We start from the raw sequence: 21823 nt of genomic DNA on the forward strand, positions 1-21823 counted from the left end.
GTTTGTGAATTTACCTTCTCTGAGCATTGACTGATTATCGTGTTTTCCATGCTTCTCGCAGAGCTTGCTGTCTCCTGTGGCTTTTGGATTTGGCTGTGAATACTTATCCCTGTTTGAGGAGCAAGGTGTGGGAATCCAGTGGTCCAATTTGCTGGCGAGCCCCCTTGAAGAGGACAGTTACAATCTGACCACCTCCATTTGTCTCATGCTCTTTGACGCTGTGCTCTATGGACTAATGACATGGTACATTGAAGCTGTGTTCCCGGGTGAGTGTTCTCACAATCGCTGTTTGACTATTTTTACGCAAATCAGCAGATGTGGTAAATCAGAAACATTGTTGATAAGATACTAAAAGACTGTAAATATTTCCATCACAGGCCAGTATGGAATCCCCAGGCCTTGGTATTTCCCTTTAACTAAGACCTACTGGTGTGGCGAGAAACAGAGCAAGGACTTATCGACTCCTATGTCCAAGAAAAGCAACGCTGATGGTACAAATCTGCTTTTTTTCTCAAATGTAATTAAACCATGCTGATGTGGTGTTTTAATTGTTTCCAGCCACGTGCATAGAGGAGGAGCCAAGCCACATAGATCCAGGTGTTTACATTGAGAATCTGGTAAAGGTCTACAGTCATGGAAACAAGCTGGCAGTTGATGGGCTCTCCCTGAGATTCTACGAAGGACAGATTACCTCTTTCCTGGGCCACAATGGAGCCGGCAAGACCACAACAATGTAAGGGAACACGTCATGTGTGTCAACAACAAACGTTCCCGTTCAAGGAGGCGATCGACTCATTTTTCCCTGCTTATTATTTCTTAGGTCAATCCTTACGGGGTTGTTCCCGCCCACTTCAGGAACAGCCTACATCTTAGGCAAAGACATTCGCTCGGAGCTTAGTACCATCAGACAGAATCTGGGTGTCTGCCCCCAGCACAATGTGCTTTTCAGCATGTACGTAATCACAGTCAATTGCAGTCATGGGAGACGGTTGAGTTTATTAAGACGCATTTTGCTATTCCTGGAAATTGTGTTGGCATTGCTTCATGATTTCCTTGATGTGAATGCAGGCTGACAGTGGAAGAGCACATCTGGTTCTATGCTCGCCTGAAGGGACTGCCTGAAGACATTGTAAAGGCCGAAATGGAACAAATTGTCAAAGATGTTGGATTGCCTCATAAGCGACAGTCACGCACCAGCACACTTTCAGGTCGGCGCGCTTTTATTTCGCCCAATTTTTTATCTTTCAGTCGATAAACAAGAAACCAGCTTGCCGGTATAGGATTTGCTTTTTGACACTTCTCCCGTTGCTTTTAATTCAGGTGGAATGCAGCGGAAATTGTCAGTGGCCTTGGCTTTTGTTGGGGGCTCCAAAGTTGTAATCTTGGATGAACCCACCGCTGGAGTTGACCCCTATGCACGCAGGGGCATCTGGGATCTGCTTCTTAAATACCGACAAGGTAAATTGGATATTCCATTCATTTTCACTACATAAACATGATGGATCATATTCATACAATCAAATAAAATGGAAACATGTAAATGAAAACACCACGATTGAGGTCAGAACCTTAAATAGATTTAAGGACTCGACAAACTTAAGTGTCAGTTTGGCTTGTGTTTAGGCAAAAATGCCACCAATGATTTGACCCTCAAGCAATTTTGTTGTCTCTCTGTCAGGCCGCACTATCATCCTGTCCACCCATCACATGGATGAAGCTGACATCCTGGGTGACCGCATCGCCATCATCTCCCACGGCAAGCTATGCTGTGTCGGCTCCTCCCTCTTCCTGAAGACCCAACTGGGCACTGGCTACTACCTGACCCTGGTCAAGCGAGACTACGATTTGGCTCTACAGTCCTGCAGGAATTCTGCAAGCACCGTGTCTTACAGCAAGAAACCCGAGAAGGTAGGAGGGCTTGTGTGTGTGTGTGTCTCACTTGAAATGTTGAGATGATACAGTCTTGGTTTAAATTTAAATTCATTCACTTAGGAGGATAGCGTCTCTGAAAGCAGTTCCGATGCTGGCCTTGGCAGTGAACCAGAAAGTGAAACCACCACCATTGGTATTTTTACAAATAAACACATTGATTATTTTTTTTGAAACTAAAACCAAGACCTCTCTTGTGCCGTCAGATGTTTCCCTCATCTCCAACGTGATTTTCAAGCATGTGTCAAAGGCTCGCCTGGTGGAGGATCTCGGACACGAGCTCACCTATATCTTACCCTATCAGTCAGCTAAAGATGGAGCCTTTGTAGAGCTCTTCCATGAGCTTGATGACCGTCTCACCGACCTAGGAATATCAAGCTATGGAATATCAGACACAACCTTGGAGGAGGTAAAGAGCCTTTTTCAGCCTTAATACTACTGTGAACAATCAAGTGTGCATGGATCATATTTTTTTAATGTGATTTAATGACCATCTCTTCTCTTTTAGATTTTCTTGAAAGTGGCTGAGGACAGTGGAGTTGATTCTGTGGAACTTTCAGGTGAGTTCTGATCAATTGAAAGTCTTGTATTGCATGAAATGTTCAAAATCTGCCTAAGGAAACGTAACAAACATGCCATAACATGTTTACAGATGGGGTAGTGCCAACGAGGACACGTCGCCGTCATGCATTTGGAGACCATCAGAGCTGCTTGAAGCCCTTCACTGAAGATGACTTTGATTTCAATGACTCTGAAGGTGAGCCAGTGGTGGAATTACTGAAAGTCTTTGTTGCCATTCCTAAATGCAAAAATGTAACAAAATCACGTAGTAATAAATAATCAAGCTTTGAATGCTTGCGCACGTTTGTGGTGTGTGTCTACAGAGTCCCGTGAGACAGACTGGCTTAGTGGCAGTGATGGTAAAGGCTCATTCCAGGTGAAAGGCTGGAGTCTGAAGCGGCAGCAGTTTGTGGCACTACTCTGGAAAAGATTCCTCTATGCTCGACGTTCCAGGAAAGGCTTTTTCGCACAGGTATGGCAAGCTTTTTTTTTTTTAAAATAAACAAATGGATTAGATGGGCAAATGCATTGGGATATCTAGAGTTGATTTCTCCTTTGCAGTTACGACAGAACGGACTTGGGTGTTTTAAAACAGTTACCTTAAAGTTAAATGCAAATAATTGTCCTTAGTGTCAATGTAAAATGAAGAATTATGATTTAAATGAAACCAAGGTTTTAAGCCCAATTGATTAAGTGGTGTGTCTCAGTACTTTTTGTCCACATTTCGTCATTCTCTTCCAAGTTATATTGTTTTCATTTTCATTTTAAAAAAATGCTATTCTCTTTTTTTTTTTTTCCACTAGATTGTCCTACCAGCTGTGTTTGTGTGTATTGCGCTGGTGTTCAGCTTAATAGTTCCACCATTTGGAAAGTACCCCAGCCTGGCTCTCCACCCCAGCATGTATGGAGAGCAGTTTACCTTTGTCAGGTATGCTTATCGATCAACCATTATGAAAATAACTGCTTGGAAACACATTTGATGTCATCCTTCTCATTCAACGGAATAACAAACACACATTAAATTCAACTTATTTGTGTGCCTTTATAGTAATGACATACCTGATGACCCTTATGCCAACAAACTACTTGGAGCTTTGACAGACAAATCGGGATTTACGACACGCTGCGTGGAAGGAGAATCCCTTTTGTGAGTCATAATAGAAACAAACAGAATCAATTGTGTGGATTCAAAACAAAATATGTTCATTATTAGCAATAGTTTTAGTGATCATCCATTTTATTTTGACTTTGTAAATGAATGTGTATCAATATTTCTGTATGCTGCAGGGACACTTCATGCGCCGGCGTGGAGAATGAATGGTTGATTCCAGAAGTACCTCAAAGCGTGAAGGACATGTTCGACAACGGCAACTGGTCCATGGAGAATCCATCACCTCTGTGTGAATGCAGTTGCGAGGGGCGCAAAAGGATGCTGCCTGAATGTCCAGCTGGTGCAGGAGGCCTTCCACCTCCACAAGTTAGTAAAGCCAAATAATGTACAGGTTACCTACTTAAAGTGTAACCTAACCATTTTAACCAACTTTATTTTCAGATGAAGCTCAGTGACACCGACACTCTTCAGAATTTGACAGGCAGAAACGTGTCAGATTATCTGGTGAAGACCTACGCTCAGATCATTGGCAAAAGGTGACACATTTTATTATTGTTCCCATATTATTTGGCTTTATAGGGTCATTTTTCCAAAGTGGTCATTAATATCTTTTTTGTTTCTAAAACCTCCTAGCCTGAAGAACAAGATCTGGGTCAACGAGTTTAGGTATTTTAGCTGACATTCAATCCCTCTTGAGAGCTTGAATCTGGGCTGTCTCTGGTATTAAAAGAACTTATCTGTGCACAGATATGGTGGCTTCTCGCTTGGCGCCAAGGGCTCTCAGTCTCCAGCCCAGATAGACAACATCGATGAGGCAATTGCTCAATTGCGTAGGCGCTTCCGTCTCGAAAGGGTAAGGAATGTCCGAATTCATTTTTTTCACTCTTTGAAAACAAAATGGGCGTAAAAAATTGTTTAAGATACGGAAAACCTAAAGACCTTACCTCAAAGTCTGTCTTCTTCACCAACCATCTAGGGAACCGCAGCAGATCGTTTCTTTCGCAGTCTCTCCAACTTCATTCAAGGATTAGACACCAATAATAATGTCAAGGTTAGTGCATGCTCACATGCATATAAAAAAGAGTGACTGAAAATGTACAACTTGACAACAACTGGCATGATGTCCCATCTGTTGACAGATCTGGTTCAACAACAAGGGCTGGCACAGTATTGGCTCTTTTCTAAATGTGATGAACAATGGCATCCTTCGAGCAAGTCTGCCAGCTGGCCAGGACCCCGCCAAGTTTGCTATCACGGCATACAATCATCCCCTCAACCTCACCAAGGAGCAGCTGTCACAAGTTGCCCTGTAAGTAAACTGAAACAAACCCTGGAAAAAAAAAAAAAACATAAAACTTAATCATGACGTTCTTTTTCATTTGTTATTTATTTTGTCAGAATGACCACATCGGTGGATGTGCTGGTGTCCATCTGCGTGATCTTCGCCATGTCCTTTGTACCTGCCAGCTTTGTCGTCTTTCTCATCCAGGAGAGGGTGAACAAAGCCAAACACTTGCAGTTTATCAGTGGAGTGCAACCTTTCCTCTACTGGCTGGCCAACTTTGTCTGGGACATGGTAGGACATTCCTCTCCAATCTGTTTTGTGATAGGAGGATTACTTGTGAATGATGTGACCTTAGAAAGCTGCCTTCCTTACTTATTGTAAACGAAATACCTGCATGAATGAAATTTCTTTTTGAAATCTCGTTTATCTGTTGGGGTTGGGATAAATGATTTACTGCTAGTTCATTCCACAGGCTAGGTAATATGTGCCATGCAAACCACACAAGATCCATGATACTCAAAATGGTTGCAGCTTACATCTATGATCCTCAAAATGGTTGCAGCCTACTCAAATATTCTTTTATTTATGTTTTGTCCTCTTCTTACAGTGTAACTACATCGTACCCGCCACGCTGGTGATCATCATTTTCATCTGCTTCCAACAAGATGCTTATGTCTCCTCCACAAACTTGCCTGTGCTAGCCCTGCTGCTGCTGCTGTATGGGTAAGTTGGAGTGTAATTTTGTTATGTAATATCGATTTTAAATATGTTTATCGTGTATTTGTGTCATTTTTATGTGCTTGAAACCAGCCTTGCACACGTAAATAGTGTTTTAATGTGTCTTTTCTTTTTTTCCAGGTGGTCCATCACACCTCTCATGTACCCGGCCTCATTCTTCTTTAAGATACCCAGCACAGCTTACGTGGTTCTGACCAGTGTCAACATACTGATAGGAATAAACGGCAGCGTGTCCACGTTTGTGCTGGAGCTGTTTGGAGGCAATGTAAATATCAACTTCTCTCATTTGGATTTCGTGGCCATTTTTTACAGCAAACTATGATAATTGAGAGAGAATGTTTGGATCCCTTCAGGAGATTGGTGGCATCAATGACATCCTGAAGAACGTATTCCTCATCTTCCCTCACTTCTGTCTGGGACGAGGTTTGATCGACATGGTGAAGAATCAAGCAATGGCTGATGCTTTGGAAAGATTCGGTAAGCGCAGCGAGTGGCCTGGCAGAAAGATTGAACTAGTCCGTGCCACTTTTAATATGGTCCATGAAAACATTTTTGTGGGTTCTGACGAGATGTTTTTGGGCGTTTAGGGGAAAACCGTTTCCGTTCCCCTCTGGCCTGGGACATGGTGGGAAAGAACCTGTTTGCAATGGCCATTGAGGGAGTCATCTTCTTCTGCATCACCATCCTTATCCAGTATCGTTTCTGTATCAAGGCCAGGTGTGTGCATGGAAAGAATTTTTTTTTTTTTACATTTTTAAGCATTCACAATGGGACTAATCCTTGTCTCTCTGATACCTTAATGAGTGTGACCTCAACTCTACATGTTGTCTTTGCAGGTCCTCATCCAGTCACCTGAAGCCAATCGGAGAAGAAGATGAAGATGTGGCCAGAGAAAGGCAAAGAATCCTCAGCGGTGCAGGACAAAGTGATATTTTGGAGCTTCGTCAGCTGACTAAGATTTATAAACGGAAACAGAAACCCGCAGTGGACCGCCTGTGCGTTGGCATTCCCCCAGGCGAGGTAGGGAATACATTTCTTACTCTTTCAACATTCCTGACTATAGACACATTTAAATTGGGCCATCGAGCTCACCACAGTGGAATCCTGATCTGGTTTCTAATGGAATAGAAAGGATATGTGAATGCTTGATTTTTTGTGTTTTAGTGTTTTGGTTTACTGGGAGTCAACGGAGCTGGAAAAACCAGTACTTTCAAAATGCTAACAGGCGATTCAGTGGTTACCAGTGGAGAGGCCTACCTGGCAGGCAAAAGGTACGACCTGTGTAACACTTAAAAGTACTTTGTAATTTATGCAGTTTCAGTGGCATTAGAACTTTTTGCTGGAAATGTTTGCTCATATTTTTCCTTGTGTTTATGCACTTCACTCTAGTGTTACAACAGAAATAGATGAGGTCCATCAGAACATGGGCTACTGTCCGCAGTTTGATGCCATCAATGACCTGCTGACGGGACGAGAGCACCTTGAGTTCTATGCCATTCTCAGGGGTGTTCCTGAGAAGGAAGTGTGTGAGGTCCGTAACACACACACAAGACACACACACACACACACACAAACCAAAATAAGCATTTGGCGAGCACCTTGGCGGCTACAAACATTGTTAGTTTAGACATGGTGGGGGAAAAAGGCTGATGTTTGGTTCTCTCCACCAGGTGGCAGAGTGGGGCATTCGCAAGTTGGGTTTGGTCAAGTATGTTGACAAATCAGCAGGTAGCTACAGTGGAGGCAACATGAGGAAACTGTCGACCGCCATCGCTCTCATAGGAGGACCACCTGTTGTATTCCTGGTAAGAGGGAAACGGACACAATCATTAGTCGCCCTTGATGTTCCTTAATGAAAGGGATTCACATCACGTTAATATTTAACAGGATGAGCCTACAACAGGGATGGACCCGAAAGCACGGCGTGCCCTTTGGAACGCCATACTGAGCATTATCAAAGAGGGTCGATCTGTCGTTCTGACATCCCACAGGTCAGAATTTAAAAACTGAAGTCACCAGCTGAGTAATTGATGTCCTGTATTTTCCCAAACATACATAATTTGATCTGGTGGCCTATTTTTTTAACAGCATGGAGGAGTGTGAAGCACTTTGCACCAGGATGGCCATCATGGTCAATGGCAGGTTCCGCTGTCTGGGGAGTGTGCAGCACCTGAAGAACAGGTAGGAATCACTGCAGAAAATGTCACCGACCTTATGACCTTGGCCAAGAAAGTTAGGCTTTCATAAGAAGTTATTCTATCAAGGAGGCCATAATTACATGTTGTTGAGAATACACACACTGAAGCATGTCCAGACACTGCCAATCAGATTTTAATATACTTATGGAGTCTGAATTTCAAACAAAAATTGGCACATTTGTGACAAATGTTACAGCCTTGAGAGAGATCTGCTAATGTTTTTAAAAGTGGCATTTGTCCTCTTATTGGTGATATGAAGTGAGGGAGTTAATGTTGCCAAATTGTATTCAGTGTCAATGATACCCATTTCGGCTGCACATGAACATGACAATAAAACTTGTTTGTCCTTCACCTCAGGTTTGGAGATGGCTACACCATCATCCTGAGGGTGGCCGGACCTGATCCTGACCTCAGGCCGGTGATGGAGTTCATCGAACGGGAACTTCCTGGCAGTACACTGAAGGAGAAGCATCGCAACATGCTTCAGTATCAACTGCCCTCTTCCCTCACCTCCCTTGCACGCATCTTCTCCCTGCTGGCCACCAACAAGGAGGCACTCAGAATAGAGGACTACTCTGTCTCTCAGACCACGCTAGACCAAGTAATGCCAAAACTTGTGTATATATAAACAGTAAGTCTTTTATTTTGGCCACAGATAATCTAATCTTCCTTTCTCTTTCTCCCGCTAAGGTGTTTGTAAATTTTGCCAAGGACCAAAGTGATGAGGACCACTTGAAAGACGTCCACCTGAGCAAACGAGATGCGGTGGTCGTGAACATTTCCCAGTTCAACTCTTTCCTCATGGACAGCAAAACCAGGGAGAGCTGTGTCTGATTCCAGCATATCACCAGTGGGTGTCGCTGTTCGTCACTCTCGACTCTGACCACGGGCATGATGTGCGCCACAAAAACAGAAGCGGGAGACAGTATAAGTTCACTTTATTTTGTTGTCATTTGTAGTATTTTATTTTTTATTTTTATTACGTCTGAGTGGACCTGCTGTTAAGCGCACAGCCTCGAAAGATATTCTGAGGCATAGACTGCAGGTATTATGAAACACTGAACTCAATGCAAATCAATGCAAGAAATCTATATATTTAAGACGAGAAGATAATTTTGTGAGGGTTGGAGACTGGTGCTTCTCCTTCACTACGAACACTTGAAGCGGCGGCGTCAGGCTTGACTTGACATGTTTGACTGGAAAAGTAGCCGTGCTACTCTGTCAGAAGAAGTCTAATTGAATGCCCATTCCAAAAAGTATAGCAATCTACTTTGGGGAAGGTGGAAAAGAATGTTCCAATCATTCACTGCCAACTGCAAACGGATTTTAAAGACTTAAATCCCTTTTCAAGGTCAAATCTCTTCGTTACCAGGAGCAGTTTTTATAAAGCGTCATGTGGCTCAAACAGTCCAATACATTTCAAGGGAGGAACACAACATTTGAGACACTTTTTCTAATTCGATTCACGATAAGTCTCAATTTTGCTGTTCTTCTCTTTGAATAACAGTTGATTGATAACATTGTTGTCATATTTTGTTGTTGTTCCTCATGTCATGACTTTTAGTTCATCACGGTGCCTATTGTGAAATGGGATTTAATGTGAGCACTCCATTAACAAAACCATCCACATATAGAGACTGGAAAGGGACGTATAAGCTCATTTGACAAAGCACAAAAAGGAGAAAAAAAAAAACCTGTCCTTCCCTTTCCAAAGAACAAAACAAAATGTTGTTTCTTGATATCTGTACATGGTGTGCAGCTGTAATGCCATCTTTTCACTCACCCCCACCATCTTGGACTTCCTTAAGTGAAAACTGGACGTGGATGAACAAGAAGATGTTAAGGAGATGAGAGATGCATGCTTTCCACCGCCTGGACACACTCTAGTGGAATTACGTCACTATATTGTGAGTGTGGTGAAGCTTGAGGATTTTTTTGAACATCATGAACACGAAGGCTCTAAATGAAGAAGAGGATTAGTAGGCTATGGGAAATTTGAAAGATAGCACTCATACTTATGCTTGATGTCAGTTGTACTTCTGCTTTCCTTGTGATGGAACTCAAGATGGTCAATGTTATGTACAGTTGAGGTCTTGTGATGTTCACACAAAAATGACAAAACGGTTCCGTGCCAAATTGAGTTCAATATGTATCAACCAGCAGAATACTGATAAGGCAACTGTTTTGTACAATTTAAAGCTGTGCTTTGATGTCACATCATTTTTCCATTAGGTCAACTAAAAACAAACTACAACACATTACTACTGTACGGTGAAAAGTTGCCAAACTCTTAATATTAATTGTGCTGCCATGATCGGACACAATCGGGGACCATTGCGATTTAATTAGTGCTCTGACCAAATAGATGCACGGTTGAAATAGATAACTGGTGCTGAATGTTCAGTAAAATGTTACAAAGTGTTTCCTAACAGCTCTGTAATTATTAGAAAGCATGTTGTGGACCCTTAGGAAGGCTAAAAGACATTGAACCGTGCGTCCCAAAAGAAAAGTGCTGCACGACCGCATCCAATCTTTATTTTTAAAGGTGATTTTTAGCAAGGTGTGCTTTGACTGAGAAATGTCCAATTGCTCTCAGTGAAATCAAGAGATAGTGGTAAAGTGATTTTCTCCTCTTTTGCTCAATATTACTATTCGTTTACATTTTTTCAAGTATTAAACAACAGCTGTTTGAGTCTGTTGCCTGTTGTGTTAACTAACTATCAAAATAAAGTTCATACATTTTGGGAAAAAAAAAGCTTTTGTTGACTTTTTGGGGTGGGTGAGGTATGGAGGGTTGGGGGATTAAACTGTGTAGCATGCTAATTATTTTAAACCTATATTAACCTATATTTCTTAAACTTATAATTGAATATGTAGTTACTCACGAGAATACACTAGTCAAAAAATACTGGTGATACATACATGTGTATGTTAGTGTGTGTATGTGTATATATATATATATATATATATATATATATATATATATATATATATATATATATATATATATATATATATATATATATTACATAAGGGCTAGAAGGGGTTAAATAGATTTTGTCTGCCTGTTTACTTCCTGGCATTCATTTACATCTGCAGTGTTCCCACGTTCGATAATACTTCCAGTAAAATCACAAACCTGATGTGTCAGTGTAATTCAGTTCTTCATCGATCAACATTCATCATGACTGGGAAAGTTTTGTTATTTGGACTCCTGCTCATCTGTGTGGCTGCAGGTATTTACTATTTATATATTGTAAAAGTGTATGTTTGTATGTGACGTATGTACTGTATCAATTAAGGTACGCAGGGACTGGTTCTCTGAAATATATATGCTACAAATCATTTCCTATTATATTTGCTTATTTAAATATGTTTAATATACAATATGTAACAAGTTTTAACTTGACTCAATTTATGAGCGACTTTAAAAACAACCACAGCTGCACGTAAAATGCAAACACAAGACAATTAAAACATGAACTTAATACCTACATAAAAATGTAAACACTAAAACAGTACAAAGTCTCAAGATGAGTTGAAAGCCAGCGAATGAAACTGTGTTTTATATTGCCCCACAGTATGTTTAATCTTTTGGAGGACTACACCGCAAGGCATATTGTTATTGAGAACGGCCAGAAGCGACTGACCTAATATTCAAGAGGACCTCCTTTAAAAATGAAGTGGTACAGAGTAATAAGGGGAGCAAGATGTCTTAATCTGTACAATCAATCACACCTTCTAAAAACCTCAAGGAAAAAGATTCAAATTAATTCAAAATAGCTGAACAAGGAACCGGGTCGGAAGAGTTAAATGCAGTGGTTGAAGTGACAATCGTAGCAGTAAACAAGCTACGCTGACAAACTCTGGTTAAACGTTAACTATGCTCGTGCGCAATAAAGATAGACCATCAGGTCAAGCTCATGTTTTAATGTTCATAACCCAGAGTATAAGATGATGTATTTCTGAAAAGTATTTGTGTGAAGACTGAAATGATGATTCCACATTCTTCACAGATGCGCAGAATGCAGCAACCCCAAGGATGGTGACGTACCTTTTATTGCACACATATTCTATACAAATTTGTTAAGGTCATGTTGCTGTTTATTATTGTGGTTGCAGTTTACGCTTTGCCATTATCTACAGCTGCAACATAAAAAAATTTAAAAATAATGCAGTAGTTCTTTACTTAGCTCCACAAAAGTTACAAATTTTACGTGTTATTCTGCAGCCATTTTGTCCTGGCCCTGAAGACTTTTTGGCATGCCCCATGAACTATGCCCCTGTTTGTGGTAGCGATGGAAACACCTACGCAAATGAGTGTACCCTTTGTGTCCACAGAAGGTAAGAACACAAGCAAACACACAAATACAAAAAACAAAACACTCACACTAGTCTTTCAGAAAGCAGAATGTGTTCATAGGCACGGAACTTCAACAACATTCCTAATTCAGAACTGTGATTGGTTGAAAACGACCCTCCACACATCATTGTACCTTTTTTGTTTTTTTGTTTTGTGAGAGATAAGGATGTGACTCACAGTAGCCTACTTTGTCCCATTGTCCAATCATATAGAATTTGTACACAATGAAATAAAATCCACAAGGAATTCAAGCTTTGTTTGAAGTACTTCATTTTCTCCCCACAGGACAACAAAATTGGATGTTTTGATTACTCACAATGAAGCCTGCTTCAGCAAGTAGATCAAATCAGCAGCAATATTTCATTCAGAAGGAATATTAAATAAATAAAGAAATCATCTACAAATACAATCCATGGTCTACAACTAGTTAACTAGTTTTTGTGTCCATGTTTACTGTCTGAGTTAGCTTTTTTTGTGTGTTGATATTGATTTTCAGTGATCTGACTGCAATAAATTCACTGCACTGACAGTGTGACATTGTCATTGTGAGTTAGTCATTGACCAGCATTCATCATGATTGGGAGACTTCTTCTTGTGGGACTTCTGCTCATCTGTGTGATTGCAGGTATACAAAAATGAATATTTAATTTAGTATGTTTTTATACACTCAACTCAAATATTACAGTAGACATCCGTTTACTTGCAGTCTGGTTTCAGCTTTATTTGCAATTAAGGGGCGATTACTCCCCCCTCCCAAAATAAAAAAATCCCCCAATTTTCGCAATTTATTTCTATAAGAAATTACTTGCAATTACTATATGTGGACTTTCACATGTTTTGTCAATCTAAAATAGCAGTTTTGTCATACATCTGTTTGGGAAGTGCATGGTCGCTTCTTTGAGGTCCTCCATCAGCGCTAGTGAATTTTGTTTTTAAATATCCATGATTTTAATTGCTTAAACCCTTGCTCTGAATGTTATGCTATTTAGCCATGAGAATTGCTGTGTTGTGTTTTTTCTAAACATTACGTATACCAACTTTCTTCTACAGTGTATTAATAAAGATACACGGGTAGTTCCTTGGTAGTTCCTTGCATCTTTATAATGCAAGTCAAATATATTTCTCATGTTTCTTTGTTTTGTGTACTGAAGGTGTAATATGAAAATTGAACTGACTTTTATAAACAACTTCCGCTTTCACAGACACAGAGGCATCCCCCTATTTGAACGTGAGTGTTACCATAAATATTTACATTTGCTATCAGCTTCTCTGTGTGAAAGAAGTGATATAGAATCTTGTGAATCACAAGTATTTTTTTTTTCATAATTTAGCTCGCATGAGCTCGATTAATGAATATCAGTATGATGCATGATAATGAGTTAATTAAAACTAACACAAATGTATAATTATTGCACATTGACTGTGAACTTTAAGGCCCCACTGCTTATTCTTGGCAAAAATGTATTTATTCATTCATTTTTTTTTTTTTTTTTTTTTGCTCTTTGTCAGCCAATGTGTCCAGTTGGGCCAATTAATTTTTGCACCAAGATTTACAACCCTGTGTGTGGTGCAGATGAAACCACTTACTCCAATGTGTGTGTTCTCTGTGTACACAACCGGTGAGTACTTCACACTACTCTCATGCACCCACATGCAAACTTACATACACAGCAAATTCACACATGAGGTTTGGTATTGTGTATTCTGATGGTTAAAATAGTAACAACTACAACTGCAGTTCTGAACTCTGATTGGCCAATAGCAGCCTCCCAGAGAGCAAGTGTACTATTGTTTTTTTTGGAACAGATAAAGAATGTTGCTTATGGCCATAATTAACTAATTATTATGGAAGAAATAGTTTGAGAATTTCATGAGTATTTTTTCAGGTTTGCATTTCTCCCAAAAAAAATATCAAGTTAGAAGAAGTTTGAGTCATTTTCCCCATCTGCTTTAACACTGTTCAAGAAATTTCTTCTGTCATGTTACTTTTGAACTTTTAAATGACCTAGTACATATATTACCATAGCCAATTTGCACAAGATGAATTAAACCATTTGCTAATCAAAGTGAAATAATTCACATATTATCTATTTTCTTTCCACAGGGAAGTAGGGAGGAATGTTTGGATTGCCTATAAGGGAGCCTGCGTAACTCTCTGAAAGTGAATTTCATCAGTGGAACTGTTTTATTCACAGTAAAACCCCTTCATGAATAAAGGTATTTCGAGAAATGTATTAATAGTTGTTATTTGGCACTAGGTTTGACCATCTTTGTAGGGAAACTCAGTATTACAATATTGATCCAAAGAGTGTATTTCTTTCAAAGTACACATTACAACAATTTTAATGGATTGAAAACATTTGCATTTCAAATGCAAAAGATGATTTAAGATATGAATTGCAAGTGCGGTTACAGAATGAATTAATGTTATCTCAAAGCACTAATTTAGTATGAGCAATGTAATTCTTCATTTGCAGTGAAACCAAAATATCAGAAATGACAGTATGTAATAAACGACCCATGGTCTACGAGGGCTTAAATAGTTTTTCTGTGCTTGTTTTGTTTCTGAGTGTGCTTCTTCTGTATTGACATAGATTAGACATTAATCTGACATTGGTAAATACAGCACTGACGGCGTGACATTGTCATTCATCATGTTGAGGAGACTTCTTTTGTAGGACTTCTGTTCATCTGTGTGGTTGCAGGTAAATAAAACAAAATGGATGGATGAATTGATTGATTTACTGTTATTTTTTATTTTGCACAGTTTGTTTCTGGAAAATCTATCTGGAAAGTATTGGCGTCGCCTGGTGGTCAAAATAGAAACTACTATGGTTGTATTTCTGCAGAAATACGTAACGTGTAGCTTTTTTCTTGTTTGTTTTGGAACAGATAAGGATGTAGCTCATGGTCATTTATATTTACTAGATAAACAATAGGAATTAAGAACAGATATCGTGAGTGTATCTCGTAATCTTTGCACTTCTCCATTGGGAAACAAAATCAAGTCATAAAACGTTTGAGCTTTTTAACTCCATGTGCATTACTACTTTGCCCATTGTATTATACTAGCTGATTTAAGATGGATCTAAGAAAAGTTCAAGTAAAGTTCAAGGTGGTCTTTTCTCTCCACAGGACAATAAGGACACCCGTTTGAATTGCCCATAATGGGAGTTGATCTACTGATAAGATGCGTTGAAAGTAAATATCAGCAGTATTTGTTCACAAATTAAAGAATTCATTCATGAATTAAAAAAAAGAGAGCGTGAGAGAGAGAGAGAGAGAGAGAGAGAGAGAGAGAGAGAGAGAGAGAGAGAGAGAGAGAGAGAGAGAGAGAGAGAGAATTAATGACAACTGGAAAGGGAAAAGGGAGTGCATGAGAGAAGGGTGAATCTGAGGTCAAAGTTCAAATGATTGAGTCACATGAGTGAAACCAGGAAATAGGGAAGTGACGGCTCTCCACACAGTCGTGGTCAACAGACGTGCTGAGGACTTTTTGACAGCTGATGGATGATCTAACAATGATTACCGAACAATTGGAGCATGTGTAAGTATGTTGTGAGTTTACTTTTGTTGACTTCAACCATACTTTAGGGCCAAGTTTAGGGCCTTTGACAGTTACTTTGACAGTTTGGTGTGTTTACTACCCATTTTGTTCAGTACATGAGCAGGTCAAGGTATTAAAAAACAGAATTTTGTTGCAGCATGGTTCTACGCCGATGCAAACAACCTTTATACATCTCCAAAATAAAAAAAATTCTCACGTTTTTCCCACAGGAAAGCCATAGTTCAGGACTGTCACAATGGAATATCGATTGACCTCTTTCTGCATCTCACACTTATCCCCGCTGTAAGTCGTCCCTCCTTTTAAACAAGAACTTGAAAACTCGACTGTTGAATTGTGTTTATTTAAACGTCAGCAGCGTGCCCACAAACTGTTTTTTTACAATCTCATAAACTTTCACAGTTTGTTTAATTAATGGGTTTAGTAAAAGCATGACAGCAACACCACTGAGATAGAATGAGCAGGTACTTCATTGCAAGGGATGTACATTGGACTCTTCTCTTACTCATTCAACGACGAATTTGGGAGAAATCTGTGAGAAATAACTCATTCAGTCAAGGGGTTGAAGTGCACCACATGATACAGAAGATTGTGCTGTTTTTCACGTTCTAATTAATACAGAAGACTTACCAAGTGTGTGTCTGTCTGACGTCACGTTCCTGCCTAATCTTTCTCCAGCCAATTTGCCATTCAAAATGCATTTTTCTTTTTTATCTATTGGCCACTAGAGTGATTATGATTGACCCCTATAAAGCAACAAGTGGCCAAATATATGCAAAAGGAGTCTGAGGATTCAATTTTTTTAGCTGTGTATATTTTACCTTACTTTAAGGGAGAATGTATAAAGTGCATTGAAGTTTTTACCTAAGTTTACAGTGTATCTATATGCTGCTTTTTGAACTTCATTAGAGCAAATACATTTGAAAACGTTTGTGGGTGAATTCATTGTCCTCTAGATAGATGGTAAAAAAAATAAATAAATCATAGTAGGTAGTGTCATATTTTAAGTACATAACTGCATCTCTTTAAATATTAATTCAGTTGTAGATTACGTCTGTAATGCAAAGACAAGTTTTGCAATTGTTAGCTTTTGTTGTCTTTCAGGTGCTGATTACCTTGGTGCTGTCATTCCTTCAGAAAAGAACCAAACCATTGGCGATTGACCACAGACTTCCTTTCCTGCAAAGGCGTTTTGGCATTGTGGTGTAAGTCAATCACAGAGAAAAAATAAAAACCTTTGTAAAGAATTCCTTAGAAACTATTATCACTCAAATAGATTTTCGTGCTTCAAGCTATTTATCTTAATTTATGTTTGTGCATTTTCTGCACTATAAATTAAATATATTTGTCCTTATTTTGAATGTAGGGATTCAAACCCTTTGTTTGATCTGATTAATAAATTAATCAACAAACAATGGAGAGACAAGTCTTGTCTGTATTTAGTGATAAGGTCATTTCAGGGAGCCACCGTAAGAAGATTCGGGAACAAATTGCTCCCTTGGTATTGGACACGTGTCTCAAATGTTTATTCCAACCCATGTGTGCCTGATGGGTGATGAGTCTTCATGTCCTTGGTAGACCTCTGGATACCATAGGCAGCCTGAGCAATCGTTGGTCATACGGGTTCGCGTTTGGCGCGGTGTCCTACAGCGTCCTGCTGCTCTTCTCGGAATATTACATTCCTTTTAGTGTCCCACCCTGGGCCAGAGGTACTGACTTTTTTTATTTTTTTTTTCTACCAACAAGATATGTTCTCTTGTACACACATAAACTAATTGGTCCTCCTCAGCTGTAGTTTACCTAGTTGGAGCATTGGAGGTGGGGCTTGTGAACTTTCCTTTCTTTGCCTGTCTGTCAACGCCCTCCAGAGCAGCTGGAGCTGTGCTCGGAATTCTCTACTCTTTGTGTTGGTAAGTATTCATTCAGAGTGCATGTCTTAATATGGGCAAACATGATGCCAAATTACTATAATGTCTATTTGATTGTCTCCAGGCTTATCATTACAGTGTGGGACACATTCACATGTCCAGATGGCAAGGTACGTGGGTACTACTGCTCCTAGGTGAGTGCTGTGCCCACCTGACATGTTTGTTTGTATTTACTTTTGATGCCAGAAAATCAATTCATACATGTGTTTTGTAAAAGATTTTGGGGAAATACCAGAAGATAATTATCCAGTGGCCTTGTATCCTCTCTCTCATTTTTCTTTTGGGACGATTTGTCTACATGCTGGTCAAAGATGTTCGAATACATCTGCAGCTGGAACACGAGGTTAGAGCATATAAATCAGAACTCGCAGAGTAATCATTGAAATTTGCTTTTTATTTTTTGCCACTGTTATAGTCTTGTTAACAGTTAATGCATTTTACAACTTGTTTTTTTTCATTAGATTTGAATGCATGTTTACAATGAAAAAAAAATGAGTGTTAAGATTGATATGCCACCAGGACTCGGATGAACTGACTCAGCAACATCAAGTGCAGCATGTTAAGAGACTTCTGAGGAAGAAAAGTACACACAGGTAAAATACAGAGTGGAATGGGTGGAACTGTTACAAATTGAAGTAGAAATGCAGGTATCTCATCACCATTTGTGTCATTTGTTTGATTTTTATTATTTCTAGTGACGCAAGTTTGACTCGAACTACACTTAAAGATGGTTTTAGTGACTGTTGCAGCAAGGCCTTAAGCTGGTTTCAGAGCAGAGTGTATGAGTGGGATCCACACTTCAAGTTCCCAAACAGAATCATTGGCACTGCCATCATATCCCTCATAGGTCTATATACGGTAATGAACACAAACAATTGCATGCTTAATTCCAAAAGTAGTTGGTATCAACTGTTCTTGCTTTTAGATTACGCTGGCTGACTACAGTCTCAGTAATATCGCTTTTGAGCAAGTAGTTAGGTGGAAGAACACACTCAAACACTTGGCGTCCTGTAATCAGACCGAAGCTTTGGAAGCAATGATTCCACAACTGGAAGAATTCATCAACGTGGCCAAAAGTGAGTTGACCGCACGTTGGCCGCATGACCTCCATGTCTTGTTTGTATATGTAATTGTATACATTTTTGATTCATTTAGTGAATTGTAAACTACTACTAACACACAAAAAGACTGACTTGAAATGGAGGCGATAACAAATAGAATCGCTAATAACTTTTGTGTTACAGAGTCGGGCTAAAATTTAGCAGAAAAGAAATTACAGACTGTCAAAACCTAATGGCGATACAAGTTCAAATCAATTTATTAATTTCTTTCATTCTAGAGACTTGGTTGGCGACCACCATTTTTGCTAGTCTCAATTCAGTTGCTTACACGTTCCATGTAATGGTATGTTACCGGTAAGTGGATCTAGAAAATGCAATTAATCAGCGCAAACTCTGACATGTCCACATAATAATGCGTCGTTTCCACAGGAAACACTTAAAGAGACTTTGGAGGGGTGAGAAGGGTTTTCTCCCAGAGAAATTTCTTAAGCCAAAGTCTGCCGTCAGTGTGGTGAGTGTGACACAACACACACATGACATTTACTGTACAACTTTAAAAATTGTAAAAAAAAAAAAGATCTGGATTTTGGGCAGGCCTCCATCGCACGCTACTCTGGATGGCAAATTGCTTTTACACTCTGGGGTAAGTTTTCATTCAAATTATTATCATTATTTTTTTAAATCACATAGATATATAATTTTTAGCATTAGTTTATCTTTATTTTTATATTGCAGGTTATCTGATGGTCCACTTTGTTCACTTCCTGGTTGCACTCTTGGTGGTGTATGTGATTATTATTCCAATCCAACATGGACAAGCCCTGACCATGCTGTCCAACCTGGGCATCCTAATGTAAGCATTTACATATATGTGTGCTCCAGTGGATATTGAGTTGACATGAATGGCAGTATAAACAGTTCAAAATCAAATGTCAGTGTTAACCTTCAGGCTTCTGCTAGGAAGAAAAAAACTACTAGTACATCTGGACTATATTTGAGGTTAATCAGAGGCACTGTAGATACAGTTTGATGGCACATGTGCATGCGGACTCCCATTTAATATGAGTTAGAATTTCATTGGATGAGCACAACCGCATCCTAGTTAAGAGTTTCAAAAAGGATTTATACATGTCTCATTTTTTTAAGTCATAAAAACCCGGCATTTGATCACGGGTGTGTAGACTTATATCCACTGCATCATCAATATGAGAACATTTACTCTTTTCTTTGCGTTCCTCTTCTTATAGTCTGACCATCGGTCTGGTGGTAGCTATGGTGATCCTTCAGATAGTTTTGGTCCAGATTTTTTTTCTCCAGGACAAAATGTCTCCTGATGATAAATACAAACCTCTGGCTCTCAATAATAGGTGGGTATAGATATTTTAATATTGCAAATATAATATGAGAGAAGGGTTGTGATGTAAAAAGTATAAGGACTCGAAATATTGGTCATGGTTGTAAACCTGACGTCTAGAATTTGTCATGTATGTGTCAATTGCTGAAATCAGCATTGAATATATCTCAACTACAATATCTACCTGTAATGAAACATGGGAATATGAATCACCTAAAATATGAATGTTATCCCTTCTTTTTTGCCTTTAGAAAAGCATTCCACTGCTTCAACTACTTTTTCTTTTTCTATAACGTGATCATGGGCATAAGCAACTGCATCATGAGACTGCTGACCAGCATTGTGCTGGGAACATGGCTGGTGTCCCGCATCGACCGCACAATAATGCAGCGAGGCTATGAAACCATGGATGCGGGTGATTTTAATACTATATGATGCTTGAATCAGTTACTGAAGACAACTTAAAGGGGACAAAATTGTATTTTTAGTGCATTTCTCCACAAAGAACTGTGTGCAAATCTAACTGTATTGGTGCATTTCCCAGGTTATAGTACATGGATTGGGATGATCTTTGCTGACCACTATCATAACAATCCAGTTATGGTGTGCTTCTGCCAGCTGCTTGTCTCCACCACCCTGGACAAACATACACTGCCGACATACTCCACATTAAACACACCATCTGGTTTGTAAACTGCATTCAACAGGAACTGCAAGAAGTAAAATTCTGCTGATGTGGTTTTTCTGTTACTCATATTTTTGTTCTGCTTTCCAGAGTATTCTGTAAACAGTCGAGCCAGGAGACGTTGGACATTGTTATACACCCTCTTGAGGAACCCCCATCTTATTCTGCACAGGAAGCAGCATCTCTCCTCTTTGGGGGTTTTGGATATGTCTTCTTCGCTTCAATCGGACACAATATTGCAAGCTTGGGTCATGGCTTCACAAACACAGAGGAACAAGGCAGCAGCGGTGCACTTAGCAGTGAGCACTGAAACACAAACGCCGGACTACCAGCATAACTTACATACACACTGAAACATATTTTGTGACTGATTGGAGGTCTTATCAAAATGCACTTTGATAAGTTGATAAAAATTTAATTGGACTTTGTTTACACTTTAGTTTGTAATTATGGTAGAGTTTCATCTTTTTAAAATTATTTCTAAATAAATCAATTCACATTTATTAGTACAGGTTTGCTGAACACCTGTGGTATTTTTTAACAGAAGAGTTAAGTATCTGTTCTATCATCAAGATTGAGTAATGCCCAAAATTTTAAAATGTGTCAGAAGGGAGGAACACATCTTTATTCCATGACTGTCTGCCAATAACTGTGGGGAAATACAAGTCTTCACAGCAGCAAAGACATCACGACATCACAAAAGACAAATGTTTGACCCCTAACTGTTGCTTGCTGGGTGAGAGGCCTGAAAGAAAGTCACAAAGAAAAAGTGGGAAGTTAAAGATATAATTGAATTGCATTTTAGTACATAAATTTGTCCATATTTTCCCTTGTTTTATCAGTATAGCACATGCAGTGCATTGTGGTTATGAGTATAAAAGTGAACAATTTGGTGGGGGTGTGACAGGCTTTTAATATCTTGTATGTTTTGTTTATTTTCCCTGAACCCATTAACTTTTATAAACTGAATTCTTCACCTTGTGTGTGTTTCTTTTTTAACTAAAGCAGATAAATACATATATGGTAATCAAATTGAGGGGGTTTG

General features: G+C 39.3%; 3 protein-coding genes across 3 annotated transcripts in view; all 3 read left to right on the top strand.

Annotated features, from left to right (window-relative positions):
- LOC125969191 (phospholipid-transporting ATPase ABCA1) overlaps window positions 1-10577 on the top strand; it is a 29357-nt gene extending 18780 nt beyond the window's left edge. Inside the window, exons 17-49 of the mRNA XM_049721015.2 lie at window positions 62-266; window positions 378-491; window positions 559-733; window positions 821-952; window positions 1069-1208; window positions 1321-1458; window positions 1679-1908; window positions 1993-2065; window positions 2136-2338; window positions 2438-2489; window positions 2582-2686; window positions 2814-2962; window positions 3294-3418; window positions 3539-3637; window positions 3778-3967; window positions 4043-4137; window positions 4235-4267; window positions 4349-4454; window positions 4578-4652; window positions 4741-4910; window positions 5000-5177; window positions 5494-5609; window positions 5745-5889; window positions 5978-6101; window positions 6212-6341; window positions 6461-6644; window positions 6789-6895; window positions 7014-7155; window positions 7295-7429; window positions 7512-7615; window positions 7713-7805; window positions 8180-8423; window positions 8513-10577. Of these exons, the coding sequence (XP_049576972.1) occupies window positions 62-266; window positions 378-491; window positions 559-733; window positions 821-952; window positions 1069-1208; window positions 1321-1458; window positions 1679-1908; window positions 1993-2065; window positions 2136-2338; window positions 2438-2489; window positions 2582-2686; window positions 2814-2962; window positions 3294-3418; window positions 3539-3637; window positions 3778-3967; window positions 4043-4137; window positions 4235-4267; window positions 4349-4454; window positions 4578-4652; window positions 4741-4910; window positions 5000-5177; window positions 5494-5609; window positions 5745-5889; window positions 5978-6101; window positions 6212-6341; window positions 6461-6644; window positions 6789-6895; window positions 7014-7155; window positions 7295-7429; window positions 7512-7615; window positions 7713-7805; window positions 8180-8423; window positions 8513-8656 (4455 nt within the window). The 3' untranslated portion in view covers window positions 8657-10577. The remainder of the gene's footprint in view (window positions 1-61; window positions 267-377; window positions 492-558; window positions 734-820; window positions 953-1068; window positions 1209-1320; window positions 1459-1678; window positions 1909-1992; window positions 2066-2135; window positions 2339-2437; window positions 2490-2581; window positions 2687-2813; window positions 2963-3293; window positions 3419-3538; window positions 3638-3777; window positions 3968-4042; window positions 4138-4234; window positions 4268-4348; window positions 4455-4577; window positions 4653-4740; window positions 4911-4999; window positions 5178-5493; window positions 5610-5744; window positions 5890-5977; window positions 6102-6211; window positions 6342-6460; window positions 6645-6788; window positions 6896-7013; window positions 7156-7294; window positions 7430-7511; window positions 7616-7712; window positions 7806-8179; window positions 8424-8512) is intronic.
- A 315-nt stretch (window positions 10578-10892) lies between these two features.
- Window positions 10893-14417, top strand: spink4 (serine peptidase inhibitor, Kazal type 4). The gene is made up of 8 exons (XM_049720275.1): window positions 10893-11058; window positions 11839-11867; window positions 12054-12166; window positions 12471-12517; window positions 12751-12810; window positions 13388-13413; window positions 13695-13804; window positions 14290-14417. Exons 1-8 carry the CDS (start codon window positions 10965-10967, stop codon window positions 14342-14344), a joined length of 534 nt encoding a protein of 177 aa, XP_049576232.1. The 5' UTR covers window positions 10893-10964; the 3' UTR covers window positions 14345-14417.
- A 1124-nt stretch (window positions 14418-15541) lies between these two features.
- stra6l (STRA6-like) lies at window positions 15542-21759 on the top strand. The gene is made up of 18 exons (XM_049721025.2): window positions 15542-15732; window positions 15963-16035; window positions 16855-16955; window positions 17329-17459; window positions 17540-17660; window positions 17743-17788; window positions 17896-18021; window positions 18198-18271; window positions 18374-18536; window positions 18604-18754; window positions 19018-19093; window positions 19169-19250; window positions 19334-19382; window positions 19475-19592; window positions 19987-20106; window positions 20345-20508; window positions 20638-20778; window positions 20869-21759. The coding sequence occupies exons 1-18, from the start codon at window positions 15692-15694 to the stop codon at window positions 21129-21131; spliced, it is 2040 nt and encodes a 679-aa protein (XP_049576982.1). The 5' UTR covers window positions 15542-15691; the 3' UTR covers window positions 21132-21759.
- Window positions 21760-21823: the final 64 nt, after the last annotated feature.

The sequence above is a fragment of the Syngnathus scovelli genome, chromosome 5, assembly GCF_024217435.2.
Source record: "Syngnathus scovelli strain Florida chromosome 5, RoL_Ssco_1.2, whole genome shotgun sequence".
In the NCBI taxonomy this organism is placed as follows: Eukaryota; Metazoa; Chordata; class Actinopteri; order Syngnathiformes; family Syngnathidae; genus Syngnathus; species Syngnathus scovelli.